Genomic DNA, 17,411 nt, shown 5'->3' on the forward strand with positions numbered 1-17,411 from the left:
AGGCATGTAATAATAATTTGCCCACCAGCAAGTAAGCAAATGTCATCACTCACCATTTGGGATGCTTCTTAAGACCTAAGTGTTGCAAAATGTAAAGTTTGAGAAAAATTCAGAAAATTATGAGTCTGGTCATCTTGAAAAAGAACTTATAGAAATAGAAATACCATTACCTCTGACCTAAAATAAATAAAATAAAAATTCAACCAATTAAAAGAAAACACAGAAAGAAACACACCATACTGGTGCAGTTTCTGTAAATGAGCAGTAGCGTGATTATACACGATTTTTTACATATGTAAGTTTTTAGTCTAACTTCACTAAGGAAGCAAAAATTCTACTTTTAGAAATTAGAACTATGGTATACCTTTAATTATTAGTTATATATCATATTTATCCTATGTCAATATTCCATTGATGATATTTCAGAGACATGATAGCCACTGGCTGTGAAGACACAAATGTTCGTGTTTATTATGTAGCCACCAGCTCAGATCAACCATTGAAAGTATTTAGTGGGCATACAGCAAAAGTGTTTCATGTTAAATGGTCTCCTCTGAGAGAGGGAATTCTTTGCAGTGGTTCTGATGATGGGTACGTATTTTTGGATTCTAATTTTCTAGTCCTTAAAATCATAAGCTTATATTTTCCTAGAAATGTACATATTTATAGGAGATATATAGATATATAGATATATACAGAGTCTCCCTCTGTCACCCAGGCTGGAATGCAGTGGCGTGATCGTGGTTTACTGCAATCTCCACCTCCCGGGTTCAAGTGATTCTCCTGCCTCAGCCTCCCGAGTAGCTGGGAACCACAGATTTAGTATTGAATGATTAAGCATTTTCATTGAATTTTTGGCATAAATCCAAATTTAATAAGATAAATAATTAGGAGATTTCTGTAGGTTATGACTTGAAATAAGTCAGAATGGTAGGGAAATCAGTTATACTGCCGTACTCATGGCAGAACTCACAGATGCTGCGCTTCAGCCTGGAGAGCCTCAGACATTCATTTGCAGTGGGGCCTATAAAAGCCTTTCTTGGGTTTGACCAAAAAACATGCATTGGGACTTCAAAGCCTAACTACCTAACATGTCATAAAAGGAAAGACACCTGTTCTAGTGGCCCCTACAATAACATTAAGTTATTTTGATACAAATCCCTTTAATGTATTCTTATTTATGAAAGTATATCAAATGTAAAATATTTAAATGTTAGCATATATAAGAAATTAGCAACAAAATTTTTAGATTGTAATATACTTTGATATATTGTCGTGTGCAAGCTTAAGAGGACAAAGAAGAAATGAAAAAAAATTTTTTTTTTGAGACAGTCTCGATGTGTCGCCAGGCTGGAGTGCAGTGGCATGATCTCAGCTCACTGCAATCTCTGCCTCCCAGGTTCAAGCTATTCTCCTGCTTCAGCCTCCCTAGTAGCTGGGACTACAGGTGTGCGCCACCACGCCCAGCTAATTTTTGTATTTTTGGTAGAGACAGGGTTTCACCATGTTGGCCAGGATGGTCTCGATCTCTTGACCTCATGATCCGCCCGCCTCAGCCTCCCAAAGTGCTGGGATTACAGACGTGAGCCCCTGCGCCTGGCCGAAATGAAACTTTATATAAAGCAGAAAGGGATATGCCTTAAGAAATAAGAATATATCATTTATCTCCTATATAATGCAAAATAGTAATACTTTTGAAGTACTACTATTTTGTTGTCAGTTTGGCATATATCTGTGACTAAAAAATTATTGTGAATTGTCTAAGCAAAATTAGCCGTTGGAGGTCTTAAATTGATTGTAAGTTAAATTTTAATTTCAGTAACATTTGTACAATCAATAGATACAAGTAATTTCACGAATCCAGTTATATTTAAATTTTTTAACTTGATCTAAGATTTATTCTACACTGACCAAGCAACTTATATCACTGACAAAAACATGAAGGAATTATTTGCTGTATTGATTAAAGCATAAATATCAAGTGACATTTCAAATAATACCCATCATCATACATGTTACACTTTTATAATTTACAAATAATCTTAATATATTAAATTATTGTATCTGTATTATTAGTCATATTTACCACTTTGGTTATAGCTGTTTTTGGTATTTCATTTTAACAAAGCAATTTTATTCACATGTAACTAACCGGCACATTGTGCACATGTACCCTAAAACTTAAAGTATAATAATAATTAAAAAAAACTGTGAAATAATATGTTTACTACCAGTAATAAGAGTAAAAGTCAAGAAAGAAAATATGTTTAAATAAGCTAGCACTAGCCTAGTTAAATATTCATTTCCATCTACTATAAAGAAAAGTATGTGAGGGGATGAATTTGTTAATTAGCTTGATTTAATTATTCCACATTGTAAGCATACATCAAAATATCACATAAATATATACAATTATTATTTTTTAAATTAAAATGAAATGAAGAGAACCTTATATCTTGAGACATAAAGTGCTTCTAGATAAGCTAACAAATAATTATTATACTCTATTAAGAATATGTTAATACTCTAGATACATTATAACTTGAATGTTATCACACCCATAATATTCTGTTTTCAGTACCGTTCGAATCTGGGATTATACTCAGGATGCTTGCATCAATATTCTTAATGGACACACTGCACCTGTGAGAGGATTAATGTGGAATACTGAGATTCCATATCTGCTCATATCTGGCAGCTGGGACTATACTATAAAAGTATGGGACACTCGAGAAGGAACTTGTGTGGATACTGTGTATGATCACGGTGCAGATGTATATGGTAAAGTGTCTTTCATTCTTTCTTGTATTTGTTATATTGACATACTAATGATGCTTATAACTTCTGAGGAATACAGTATTTTTGAAGAAGTTATACAGTGTTTTATTTTACAATAACATTTTTCACATTAGAAAATATACATGTTTATTATTATAATACCAGAATGTGCAGAAGAAAAAGTCAACAAAAATTATCAGAAGATGACTATTGTTAGCACTGTGTTGTCTTTCTCCCCACCGTCTGCAGGTGTGTCTGTGTTTCTGTGTACACACAAACACACACACAATGCACACATATTGCGATGCGCATATATACATGTATGGCTTTTGTTTTTCTCCCTTCCATTGACATCGCTCCAGAGGTAAGTTGTTTAACAGGAAATCAGTAATAGAGTAGATACCACTTATTTAACCATTCCTCTATTCTTGGATGTTTAGTACAATGTTTTGTTTTTTAATATAATCCCGTTTTTTTAATATAATTAATTGGTTATGGAAAATCAGATTACTTACCATTTGCACATCTCTTCACTCTCATTCTTGTTTGTATTTATTCTCATCCTTAAACTTTGATGGGAGTAAATGGGCAGATTAAGAATCCAAAAATGATTTCTTAGGAAAAGTAACCTCAATCTAGATCAGGTTCAGATCCATATGCTTGATCACAATGGCCTTTTAGCCAAGGCAATGCGGGACTGAGTGTGGGAGAGAATCATATTTGTTGATATTCGAATTGAAAGGTCCCCAACTCTTCATCTTTTAACTAGAACATCATCTGCCCATCCACTAACTCACAGATACTATGTATGCTATTGGTTTTATAGTATACTTGTTGCTGCTTAACCACACGAAATATACTTTTAACATTTTCATCCATGACCATTTGCTTTCTAATAATTTTTTTCTTTTTTCTTTCTTTCTTTTTTTTATTATTATTTTGTTTTTTTGAAACAGAGTCTCTCTCTGGCTCTGTTGCCCAGGATGGTGTACAGTGGCGCAAACACAGCTCACGTCAACCTTCACCTCCCAGGCTCAAGAGATCCTCCCACCTTAGCCTTCCAAGTAGCTGGGACTACAATCACGTGCCACCACACCCAGCTAATTTCTGTATTTTTGGTAGAGATGATATTTCATCATGTTGCCCAGGCCGATCTCAAACTCCTGGGCTCAAGGGATCCACCCGCCTCAGACTCCCAGGAAAGTGCTGGGATTACAGGCGTGAGCCACCATTTCCAGCCTCTAATGGTTATTCAATTTTATATTCATATTTATAGAATATATAAAATAATTTATTGCATTCTTATATTATTTTCAGCCAGTATATTAAATGCAGATAGGTTGACTGAGAACCTTTCAGTTACTCACAATATTTCTTCATAGCTTCAATTCTGTAGAAGTTCTATGAAGCACATATAAATAAAAAATATTTTTCAATGTTCACTTTACTTAAAATAGGTTTTTATTTTCATCAGGTTTAACCTGCCATTCCAGTCGCCCCTTCACTATGGCCTCTTGCTCCCGTGACTCTACAGTGAGACTGTGGTCATTAACAGCCTTAGTCACTCCTGTACAAATAAATATTCTGGCAGACAGATCTTGGGAAGAAATTATTGGGAACACTGGTATGGAACATATACATGTATTAGAGTTTATTTCTAAATAAGTTTTATGAGAAATATTTTCTCACTGAATTATGTCTGTTCTTCAGATTATGCTATAGAACCAGGCACTCCTCCTCTACTGTGTGGTAAAGTGTCAAGAGATATTAGACAGGAAATAGAAAAACTAACTGCTAATTCTCAAGTGAAAAAACTAAGATGGTTTTCAGAATGTTTTTCCGTAAGTATTACAGGAATTAAATGTGAATATTTTCCCTTTAGCCAACATGAATCATTACAACTATTTTTATTCACATATTTACATGTACCATTCTAATTCATTGGGTAACTCTTACCATAATCTGTGCACTATAAGAAAGCAAATGTAAAACTAGAAACAATACATGAGATAACATATAGTTATTTTGTTAATTTTTAAATTTAGATATGCCTGCATTATAATATTTTTGAAGATGCAAAATATGAGGTTTTTAATTCACTATTCCATATTTATTTTTTGTCAACTGTTTAGCCTCCAGGTGGCAGTGACAATTTATGGAACTTGGTTGCTGTGATAAAAGGACAGGATGATACCTTACTTCCTCAGAACTACTGCAAAGGAATAATGCACTTGAAACATCTGATTAAATTTAGAACAGTGAGTAAAATATGCAAATATGATGTACTCAAGCAAATTTTTTGCCTTTTCACTATTAAAATATAAAAATGATTTTTAAAATATATATGATTAGATTGGTAGATTTAAATAAATGAACACTGAGGAGATCCATCTTGGGTAAAATGAATCATAAAAGTGAATTACTTGAGAACAGATTAAGTCAATCATGGTTATCATAGGTTGAGTCTCATGAAATTCCTTCAAGGTCACTCAGAACTCCTTGAAATGCTTTATCTTTCCCCTATTAGCAGATGACTGTGACATGTGGACTATTCTAATTTTAGTCTCAGAGGGCCTAATAGGCTGTTCTGGGATATGTTTTATAAAAAATGATCATATTATAGCTCTTAATGAATTTCAGTAAAAACTACGAGTTACCTCATCCCTGGGGCAATCTACAGCACTAACAACAAAACCCATTCTGGCACCAGAAAGAAAAAATTGCTTGTATATTTTCTGAAATATGTATAGTTAATCGTTAGAGCATGGAGACAGTTGTGCCAGAGATGTCGATCTAATGCTCATAAAGAGCAGTTTTTTCCATGAAGAGGAAGTTACTTTCTTTAATCGCAAGCTAAACACCTAATGACTGTAACCACAAAATCTATTTGACAGGAGAAGAGCTAATTAAAGTAAGCCAGTAACTTTTTGTTTTTACTAGAGGCCTGTCTGTACTGTTGTATATTACTTTATCATTACCTTTTATCTGTTCTGTATAACTACAACACCTGGAGAGGGTTAAGAACAATGGGATTCAGTCTCTCCCCTCCTGTGTCCCACCCCCACACACACCCCAAAATATTATGTTTAGAAACATATCACATTTTATAGAGAAAAATATTTTTAAATATTTACTTTCCAGAGCTATATGCTTTTGAAGTATGTATTCATGTAAAGTTTATATGATCATCTGTTATCATGAACTCTTGTAAAACAATTTTTTTTAATTTTTAATTATTATGGATGCATAATAGTTTATGGGGTATATGTGATATTTTCATACAAGCATACAATGAGTATTGATCAAATCAGGGTAATTGGGGTGTCCATCACCTCAAGCATTTATCTTTTTTTGTGTGTTAGGAACATTTCAATTCTGCTCTATTAGTTATTTCAAAATATGCAACAAATTATTGTGACACATACAAAACAAAATATGACAAATTTTTTAAAATTCTATTTTCTTTTTAAAACCAGTCTGAAGCTCAAGAACTAACAACAGTCAAGATGTCTAAATTTGGTGGTGGTATTGGTGTACCTACTAAAGAGGAAAGACTGAAGGAAGCTGCTGAAATCCACTTGAGATTAGGACAAATTCAGAGATACTGTGAACTTATGGTTGAACTTGGAGAGGTAATGTGCTATGAAAGTAAAACTAATGAGTTTAACATAGTAGCCTAAACGTTAAGAATATACTCAATTTTAAGTATTAAAAATAAAAAGCTCAGCACTTTGGAGGCCAAGGTGGGTGGATCACTTGAGCCCAGGAGTTTGATACTAGCCTGGGCAACACGGTAAAACCCCACCTCTACAAAAAACACAAAAAATTAGACAGGCATGGTGGTGTGCACTTGGGAAGCTAAGATGAGAGGATCAGTTGAGCCCAGGAGGCAGAGGTTGCAGTGAGCTGTGATCGTACCACTGCACTCCAGCCTGGGCTACAGAAAGAGACCCTATCTCAAAAAAAAAAAAAAAAAAAAAAAAAAAAAAGCCTGAGCGTGGTGGCTCATGCCTGTAATCCCAACACTTTGGGAGGCCAAGTCGGGTGGATCACGAGGTCAGGAGATTAAGATCATCCTGGCCAGCATGGGGAAAACGTGTCTCTGCTAAAATACAGAAAAACAAAAACAAAACTAGCCAGGCGTGTGGCACGCACCTCTAGTCCCAGCTACTTGGGAGGCTGAGGCAGGGGAATTGCCTGAACCTGGGAGGCAGAGGTTGCAGTGAGCCGAGATCGTGCCACTGTACTCCAGCCTGGGTAACTCCATCTCAAAAAAAAAAAAAAAAAAAAGGGAAAGAAATGTAAATACCCTGCGTGCTGGCTCACACTTTCACACCTGTAACCCTACCACTTTAGGAGGCCAAGGCGGAAGGATCACTTGAGGACAGGAGTTCAAGATCAGCCTAGCCAACATGGAGAAACCCCGCCTCTTCTAAAAATATAAAAATTAGCCCAGCATGGTGGCGTATTCCTGTAATCCCAGCTACTTGGGAGGCTGAGGCAGGAGAACTGCTTGAACCTGGGAGGCGGAGGTTGCACGGAGCCGAGATCGCACCATTGCACTCCAGCCTGGCGACAGAGCAAGACTCCATCTCAAAAAAAAAAAGGGAGCTTATTTTTTTACAGATCTAATTGATTCTCTACCAATCTGATATTAAGTGTAGATGTTAGGAGAGTAGTTATCAAAGTGTTCCAGGACAGCAGCATTGGCATCACTGGGATCCCTATGCATGTCTCACCTCAGACCTACAGAATCAGAAACTGCGGGGTTGGAGCCCAGCCATCTTGTGTTTTCATAAGCCCTCCATGTTATTCTCTTGCATGCTGAAGTTTGAGAACTACCGCCCTAGGCTGGAATCTTAACTTCTTACAAACAAACAAAAAACTATGTTGGCTAATTTGTTCACAGTAGAATCCGCTTGCTAATACTACTTGTCATAACTAAATCCCACACTGGCCAGAAGAAGGGTTTCTGCTGAATACCATCTGATAAAGGATGATGATTGTTTAATGGAGGGCTAAATCAACAAAACTGATCTTTACAAAAAGGTTAGGATGAATTTATGCTTTTGCTACCCTTTAGTAGATGGGTAGTGACTGCAATGGAACATGGGAGAATGGGGCTTCTGTTTCTTGATCCTGGGTGTTGATTACATGGGCATATTCAGTTTGTGTAAACTTATTGGACCTTTCCCTTTTCTGTATATGCATTTTAGTTCAGTGAAAATTCTTCCTTTCCCTGCCTCACCAAAACAACCGTTAGAATGGCATGGACTTATCTCATAGCTTATCATCTTTTAAAAAGTTTAAGTTAGTTAATTGTGTAGCTACAAAGCATGATATTTAGAGTACTTGTAAATTATATAAAGTAAAACTAAGCAATATGGTTACATTAAAATAAATCAAAACTAAATTTAGCTCACCTTTTTACTTTCCATATACTTCAAGAAAAACAATGAATTACTGCTTGACCCCAAATAATAAAATGTGCCATTTTAAAATGTTATCAAAAAGGCATTATAAATTTAAAAGTATTTAATTTAGGAGCAATGTAAAAATTTTCCTTGTAAAGTAGTAAATATTTAACTAAAAGTTGCTTTTTAAAACAGCATTACTGCAGAGAAGATCTATCAAAAGTCAAGGAGAAAAGGAATTAATAAATTTTGGTACAACAGTGTAATTCTTTAGCTTTCTGGGTTTTATATTTGATTAAATATAATTTAAACTGCCTTTAACTCAAAGCCTATTTCAATCAGGTATCTGTTTGGGAAGCTTAATAACTTTATTGTTGTGCAGGTTCATCGATGTACTTAATGATCCATGAAACTGTACAAGTTGTTAGAAATATGGGTGTCCTAAGCCGGGCACGGTGGCTTACGCCTGTAATCCCAGCACTTTGGGAGGCTGAGGCAGGTGGATCACCTGAGGTCAAGAGTTTGAGAACAGCCCTGCCAACATGGTGAAACCCTGTCTCTACCAAAAATACAAAAATTAGCTGGGCGTGGTGGCGGGTTCCTGTAGTCCCAGCTACTCAGGAGGCTGAGGCAGGAGAATCACTTGAATCCGGCAGGCGGAGGTTGCAGTGAGCCAAGATCATACCATTGCACTCCAGCCTGGGTGACAAGAGTGAAATTCCATCTCAAAAGGAAAAAAGAAAAAAGAAATATGGGTGTCCATAGAATCGTTTGTAATCATTTCTTAGGAATGTTGTTTATTTTTTTAAGCTTATTTATTAGACATGTTTCTATTGAAAGAGCTTGGTGAATTCAAAGTTAATTTAATCTACATTGCAACTTCTTTCTTCTGTTAGAGAGAGATTTCCCCTGAAAACATATTTTAAGATACCTTTTAGGTAACATGATTTTAAATATGTAGTATTAAAAATTGCCTGTTTAAAATTTAACGTATTATCTTCTGGTTAATTACCAATTTTCTAGTGATAATTGCAATAGGACCCTAGTGTTTTGAAAAGCCTTAATTAAAATAAAATTTTGATTCATGTAGTGATATTTCAGAAAATTTTCCTCTCAGTTCCACTCTAGACTGGAATCCAATGAAATCTATATTTTCATATAACAGTAACAATCAGCCTTTATTAAACAATGAGCTTCTTCAATAGAAGTCCAATTTTTAAATATGAAGACAAGTATTATATTATCAGTTAAATGAAGAAATGACAATAAGTAAAATTTATTAAAATGAGTAGGAAAGGATAAAATAGAAATAGATGGTATATTTGTTCATGTAAGTAGCAGTGAAATAAAAATGTTAATATTTTGAACACCATGGAACAAATTACTCTGGAGTTGTATTAGAATATGAGTCAACATATTTTTCAAAGTACATATTTTAGTCACTATTTCTTTTCTTCCCTTCCTTTCTCTCCCTCAGTCTCTCCTTCCATTTTTCTCTTTCTTTCTCTCAGGTTTAGGACTGGATTTTCCCTAAATAATAGAATTTTACATACTTTATTTTAAAATATTTTAATATGTAGAGACTTCAAAAATTTGTGGAAAATGGAATTAAAAGATAGCAATAAAAAATAAATATTTTTCTCAACTTCTTCAAACTCCATCAAGTTCAAGACACTTTTGTAAGTGATGACAGCAGCCATTTAATCCTTCCCTAAGGAACCGAGGGGTACTTGGAATTTAACCATGTCAATACAGTCTTTTTTACTTTGTTTTTTTGTTTATTTGTTTGTGGTTTTTTTTTTTTTTTGGAGACGAAGTCTTGCTCTGTGGCCCAGACTGGAGTGCAGTGATGTGATCACAACTCACTGCAGCCTTGAACCCCTGGGCTCAAACGATCCTGTCCACTCAGCCTCCCAAGTAGCTAGAACTACAAGTGTGCACCACCACACCTGACTAATTAAAATATATATATATATATATGTTTTGGTAGACATGAGGGTCTTGCTGTATTGCCCAGGCTAGTCTCAGACTCCTAGCCTCAAGCAATCCTCCCACCTCAGCCTCCCAAAGCACTGGCTTTACAGGCATCAGCCACCATGCCCAGCTTCTTTTATATTATTGACAGAGGTAAAATTAGTGCTCTTTAAAGATTTTTTTAAGACTACGGAACAAAAAGAAATCAGAAAGTACCAAATCAGGACTCAAGAACTCAAATATAAAAATACTATATTATAAATACCAATCTATTTTTTAAGTGTCTTAAGAATTACACAGAGCAACCAAAATTAATATGCTCCTGCCCTTTTTGCCTTCTATTGTAGTGGGACAAAGCCCTGTCAATTGCACCAGGAGTCTCTGTGAAATACTGGAAGAAGTTAATGCAGAGGTAAGGCAGAGAGAGTCCGTGTTAAAACAGATGTTTTAAAATCATGTTAGAATAGAAGCAGTATATAAATATGGCAGTAGCTCTTGAAATTTCTTATTCTTATGTTGTCTTAAATAACAACTAAATTTTGTATCTACTGATACAGTAAATGAAATGAATCAGTTACAAGTAATTTTGGTGTTCTTGGATTTGACTTGACCTCTGATGAAGATAGCAGAAGGCAAATTTCCCCATGTCAGTGGAGAGAAGGACAGATCAGCAAACATACTCACTGATTAATAAATTGCTATTGAAATATAAGTGGCAAGATTTTCTGAAGGTTAGCATAGGTTCGTAAAATACTATTCTATTAATTATCTCAAAAATTTTCTCTGTAGGCACTAATTCCTGCCATTTCTTCCCATGGATATGAGGGAGGCACTGTTGATAAAGAAGGGTCTGACCACTGAGGAAATTAACTAAACATTCTTGTTTTAAAATGCAATAACCCGACAAGATTTTTTCTCAAGTGGGCTAGTTTCCTGGGGTTGCCGTAAAAAAAAAAAAAAAAAAATTACCATAAAATGGGTGGCCTAAAACAACAGAAATTTATTTTCTCACAGTTCTGGAGGCCAGAAGTCTAAATCATGTTGTCAGCAAAGTTGGTTTCTACTGGAGGCTCTGAGAAAGAATTAGTTCCATGCTTCTCTCTTGGTGTCTGGTTGCGTGCAGTCCTTGGCATCTTGTGGCTTTTTGACATGTCACTCCAGTCTCTCCTTTATCTGCACATGGCATTATTCCCTGTGTGTCTCTGTGCCCAGATTTCCTCTTCTTATAAGTCATGAGTCATATTGGATTGAGGTCCTACCCTAATCCAGTATGACCGCATATTACTTCAACTAATTACATCGGCTAAGACCCTATTTCCATATATGGTTACATTCACAGGTATCGTGGGTTAGGACTTCAACATATTGTTTTGAGGGACACATTGCAACCTACAACGTATCATTATTCTCTGTTATATTTTATTCTACTCTCTTCTATGCTATTCATTCATTTAACAAATATTTATTAATGCCTACTATATGCCAATCACTGTGCTAATCTTATAGAGTACTATATATTATTATGTAATTACCTTTCTTCTGACATTAAAAACAGAAATTTGGATTTTTCTTTTATGCAACAAGGTTTAGTGGCAAAAAATCAACTGCTTCTTATAGACGCAAGTAAAAATCAATCAAAGGCTAAACATAAAATTCAGAAGGATTAACACATTTGCCGTGGGAAAGTAGACTGTTCCCTAGCACCTGCTCCCAACAGTAAGTTAAGCAACAGACTGATTGTAGCCCTCAGATTTTAGGCTCCCTCTCCTGAGCTTTAAGAATCCCCAGTGCTGTAAGTCCCTGTACCCTCACAGCACAATTGTGAATGTTATTGCTCTCACCGAATCCTTAAGAAAGTCAAGTTAGCAGAGGATATTTATTTCACAAAACATTATTTCAATCTCAGCAAAAACTTAATGGATTTCCATTTAAGACCAAAGTGGAGTCACTCTGTGTTAATATTGCAGAATAAAAGTAAACATATTTTGTATTCTATGTGATTATTGACATTTTATTAGCATCTAGTCATATTAATATGCTACTACGTTGCTTTCTACGTTAGGTATCTGTGAGTTTAAAATGTGGTGTATCCTCAGATAAATTGGAACAAAGGAAACCTGACCAAGATTGGTGTATATGAACTGAGCTATAAAGAATACATAGGAGATAACCAAGTGAAGAGGCTAGAGGAAGCATCCCAGGCTTAGGAAGCAGAGTACAGGAACTCTGTGAAAGGAGGCTGCTGTAGCTGGAGTGCAGGAGCCAGGGGGAAGTGATGCCAAGGGAAAGTGAAAAGGTAGGCCCAAGCTGGACATTTTAGGGCCTTGTAAACATAGTAAGCTTTTTTATTGTTTCTTTTTCCTAAGAGGAACACAAGACATTAAAGGGTTTTAATTTTAAATAGGGTAGAAAGTGATGTGATCAATTCTTCATTTAGAATATCCGCACAAGCTAAAATATCAAGAACAGATTAGAGAAGGTCAATAGCAGATATGAGGAGGCCAGTTAGAAGGCAATTAGAATAGCTGAGTCAAGAGACAGCAGTAGCGTGGACGCCACATGTGGGGACTGAGAAAAGTAGACAAATTTGATATATCTAGGAGTTAAAAGTAACTGGATTTGGTAATAGAGATGAGGAAGGTATAACATAATTTTTAGGTTTTAGGTTTGAAAAACTGGATAGAAGCTGTTGCTAATCACTGGGATTTAAAAACAAACAACTAAAACAACAACAACAGCAAAACCATTAGAAGAGGATTTGAATCAAATGGCATGAAGATCATTAGTTCTCTTTGGACATGTTGAGCTTGAAGTTCCTTGTGATTTTAGTGGCATTGTTCAATAGCCAGTCTTGATTGTGTAGCCCAAAGAAGAAATCTGGATCACATGGAGGTTATTGTTGATCTTAGTAAGAGCTGTTTTGGTAGAAAGAAGGAGACTGAAGCAAGATTAGAATAGATTTAGTGGGGAAGGAAAAGGAGGAAGCAAACGAGAATACACAAAACTCTTCCAATTCTATTTCATTTATCTTTGAAAGCCAACTCCTGATTTTCTCTGCCTCTTAGCCCATGTAGCTGCCAGAAAGTGGTCTCTCCACAACTCCTGCATTTATGCTTTATAGATCCAGCCATTCATCCAGATCGGCAGTCTCTCAATCATAGTTTCAAATGCCCAGGGAAGTAGATTATTATTTCTAACCAGCTTCTTTCTAAACAGCTATAACAAGAAAATCAAAGTCACATAGTAAAAACATAGCTGTTGAGGAATACTTCGATGACTCTATGAAATTGGAGACTGTTAACAGTGAGCTGGCAAATATCATGAAAAGTATTTTCCATTTTCAGCATGAAAAATATCTGCTACCCCTACCCAAAGATTAAAAATTGAATTCTGGTTTAATATAAATGCTAGCATAAATTAAATAGACCAGGTTATTTTTAAACAAAACTGAGGTTAAACATTGAGGGCAGAATTAGCTAGGGGGTTAGTCATTGAGAAAATACCTGAGACTTAGATGGGAAGATACACACACACACACGCACACACACACACACACACACACAGATGGAGAGAGAGAGAAAGAGAGAGAGACAGAAATGGGTGCAGAGAGACAGAGACAGATTACAGAAACAGACACATGTACACCCTTCACAATCTCTAAGATTACCATCCCCTTTCTCCCTTCACATGTCTGGAACATTATTTTTCTTTAATCTTCCTCACTTAGGGCACTTAAGACATTCTACACTTTATTGTTAATATTTATGTTTCTATATTCTCCATCTTAGTGATTTTTAAGCTACTTGAGTTTCAAGCCTCTCTATTCATTGTTATGCTTCCTAAAACAATTAAAATTATCTGTCTTTAACAATGTAGATACCCACATATTTGCTTAATCCACCTGATATCCTATCACACGTATCTTGTATAAAACATATTTTTGAATAAATTAATTGCCCATTTTAATAAACTACATTGATTTTAAGATCTAAAATGTTCAGGCATATTTTATGTCATGTTCTAAAGACAAACAAGTACCTATAGTATTTATTATTTCATACAACTTTTATCTGCTTTCCACATGTAATTTGATTATAAAATGTCTTTTTTAAAAGTGGTATGCCAAAGGGCTTTATGAAATCTGCTACAAATTTTAGCCATACTTTCAGAAAATCTCAATTCACCTAAAAACCTTCAAAATAATATATTGTTTAAAAAACTGTCCTTATTTTATTAGGAGAGCTGACCAATTAATCCAGGAAGATAAGGATGATGTCATTCCATACTGCATAGCCATTGGTGATGTGAAAAAGCTAGTCCATTTTTTCATGTCAAGAGGTCAGCTTAAAGAAGCTCTGCTTGTTGCACAGGTAAAACCACAGAACTACCCCAGTCACATACATGAATGGGTGAGCATGTAGAAGGGAGAAGGTTGTGTTGACTGGCTCACCCTTACATAATTGACAAAGTCATAAAGGGCTTGGCTTCTGCCCTCCTCCCTGGCCTTCTTTCTCAACATTTGAGAAAATACTATTTTCTGGTCACAGCGCACTTATTTTATTTTATTATTTATTTATTTTTTTGAGATGGAGTCTTGCTCTGTCACCCAGGCTGGAGTGCAATGGCACGATCTCAGCTCACCACAACCTCCACCTCCCAGGTTTAAGTGATTCTCCTGCCTCAGCCTCCCGAGTAGCTGGGATTACAGGCACCCGCCACCATGCGCAGCTAATATTTGTATTTGTAGTGGAGATGGGGTTTCACCATGTTGGCCAGGCTGGTCTCAAACTCCTGACCTCAGGTGATCCTCCCGCCTCAGCCTCCCAAAGTTCTGGGATTACAGGCATGAGCCACCACACACAGCCGAACTTATTTTAGATCTTTAAACATACAAGCATCTCTGAACTCTAAACTTTACACATGCTGCCGAATGTTATACACCATGCATTTGAACAACTTATTTTTAGTAATAATTCACTTGAAGCTTTTTTTGCTACACACAATTAACATCTCATTTCTCCTCAAATTCTAAGATTATCTCCAAATTATAGTATAAATTTCAAACATTATTTAAGTATACTTTGCTCAAAATCATATTCTGAAATGTGTCAATTATCAACAATTAGCTAAAGAATAATTCAACATTTAATTAAATTCTAGGCTGCTTGTGAAGGAAATATGCAGCCCTTACATGTTTCTGTGCCTAAAGGAGCTTCATATTCTGATGATATCTACAAGGAAGACTATAATGAGTGAGTGATTTATTTGCTCTGGGTCCATATGTTTTATGGTTGTCTTCCCTTTAGGAATTTTTGAAGTCTCTATAATTCATCCTTCTTTGTATACTGATGAGTTGACTGCCTCAACCGCATTCCTCACCATGATCCAGTTCCATACAGCATTTACTCCTAGATGAACAGGGAAATTTCAGGCCATGGAGACTCTGTTTATACACATTTTATATAGCTTTCAGAAAAGCAAAATGCATTTTACTAGAGAGATTGCAAGTAAGGCACCTAAACACTCAGAAACTAATCAAACCTATTGGAGAGGACCAATGATGAAAATAAGATAGACTGCTTATTAATGTTTTACTCTAAAGTTAGTGTATGTAAGTTCACAGTAACGTAGTTTATAATCCCATGACCCCAGTATTGGTATCTAGAATAATGTTTGGTCCTCTTTTAAAGAAGAAATCCTGATAGTTATTTTAAAAAAGAAATGGAAATGAGAATTTTTCAGCCTTCTAACCTTTTTTTAATCCAGTAGTCTGCCTTCCCCCATCCTTTCTATTTGCTCCTATTATTAAGCTAGAAAATAGGATATTTAAACTTTTAAGACACTCATCAAGTAGAAGAGGATCATGAAATGTTAAGCAAATAATGTGTTGGGAATAATGTATTCTTGCCTGGATCTTTACTGCCATTCTCTGCCATTTCTAAACTTGACATTTTAAAAAGCTAACACATGCTAGCTGTATTTTGGATACCACCTAAATTTCTCAAAATTTCAATTTGACCTGTAATTCTTCTACGCTTAACTTCCCCTGTGGCTGAATCATAAATTGTCCAATGCAGAATGGTAAGCTTTTAAAATCAGGCTTCTTTTCTGACAGTTGTGGGGATAGAGGGAGATAGAGGCTTATCAGACCGTATACTTGTAAAGACCACTTTCCTGATTTATTTTTTCCAAAAACAAGTCTTTAAAGCAAGCATGTCAAATTAAATTTTATTTGGTCTTTTTATCATACCTTTTAAAAAGTATTGGTTTGCTTTTATAATGGAATACTTGTGTTTATATAGAATACACATTTTTTTCTTTCTAGACTCCTGCACAAAGTCAGTAAAGAACTGGCAGAATGGTATTTTCAAGATGGTCGAGCAGTACTAGCCGCATGTTGCCATCTTGCCATAGATAATATTGAGGTACGACATTTAAAACTGGTTTATGTGAATGAAAAGTTTTTTAGATATGTCACGGTGTTTGAGAGGAAAAGATATGGTGACTTTCTGTGTGAGATCTGGTTTTGCATGTCTTTGAAGCCTGAGTAATTAAGTAATTACATTCCTAATTAGCACACATAAACTATGAGCTCTTGTTTTAAGCACACATAGACTATGAGCTCTTGTTTTCTTTTATTTCTACCACAAGACACATATTTATAACAACCTTGTTTTAAACATTTCAACATATATGAGAAGCGCCAGTGTAGTAAAGGGAAGAATCACTGGACATAGACACAAAATATCTGAGTCTTTTCTCACACATACTGACTTTGGGCACGTCATTTAACCCTCAGAATCTCAAATGTCTTCAATTCTAAAATGAAAATATGAATACCTCCCTTACCTATTTCACATATATCTGTTAGGATTATAAGAAAAAATACAAATGAAAGCACTTATTTTTCAGTATATTATTCACAAGTTATATTTTTAAGGTACTTTCCACTTGACTCATTAATTTAATAAGGAAAATGTTAATTAAAGATACAGATTCTATTGTGCATTTATCTTTAGATATATTTGCTTTAGGAAATGATAGATAACTATATAATCTTAAAGAAGCTCTTAAAAATTTACATTTTTTTCTGATATGGAGATTGAAGGACATATTGAGAATATCATAGAGTGTTATTAATTAATTACAAAAATAGAACCAAGGGTTCTAAACTCTTCAATTCTGACCTAAAAAAAATTTCTGTATGTCTCATTAATAACTTTTCCCTCTGAAAATTGCAATTAC

At 35.2% G+C, this 17,411-nt stretch overlaps 1 protein-coding gene across 14 annotated transcripts in view; it reads left to right on the plus strand.

The window, feature by feature from the left end:
• The window catches only part of WDR17 (WD repeat domain 17), a 118,766-nt gene that overhangs the window by 80,082 nt on the left and 21,273 nt on the right, over positions 1-17,411 (plus strand). For 10 of the 14 annotated variants that reach the window (XR_010156756.1, XR_010156757.1, XR_010156754.1 and 7 more), the window contains 10 exons: positions 427-591; positions 2,579-2,781; positions 4,253-4,402; positions 4,489-4,619; positions 4,911-5,036; positions 6,255-6,410; positions 10,514-10,578; positions 14,404-14,536; positions 15,327-15,418; positions 16,492-16,591. Coding sequence is in view for 6 of the 14 variants with exons in the window: in XM_009448593.5 (XP_009446868.2) it covers positions 427-591; positions 2,579-2,781; positions 4,253-4,402; positions 4,489-4,619; positions 4,911-5,036; positions 6,255-6,410; positions 10,514-10,578; positions 14,404-14,536; positions 15,327-15,418; positions 16,492-16,591 (1,321 nt within the window). In the remaining 8 variants the exon portion in view is untranslated. The remainder of the gene's footprint in view (positions 1-426; positions 592-2,578; positions 2,782-4,252; positions 4,403-4,488; positions 4,620-4,910; positions 5,037-6,254; positions 6,411-10,513; positions 10,579-14,403; positions 14,537-15,326; positions 15,419-16,491; positions 16,592-17,411) is intronic. The other 4 variants (XR_010156752.1, XR_010156753.1, XM_054683504.2 and 1 more) reach the window with 1 other exon arrangement.

The sequence above is a fragment of the Pan troglodytes genome, chromosome 3, assembly GCF_028858775.2.
Source record: "Pan troglodytes isolate AG18354 chromosome 3, NHGRI_mPanTro3-v2.0_pri, whole genome shotgun sequence".
Lineage (NCBI taxonomy): Eukaryota > Metazoa > Chordata > Mammalia > Primates > Hominidae > Pan > Pan troglodytes.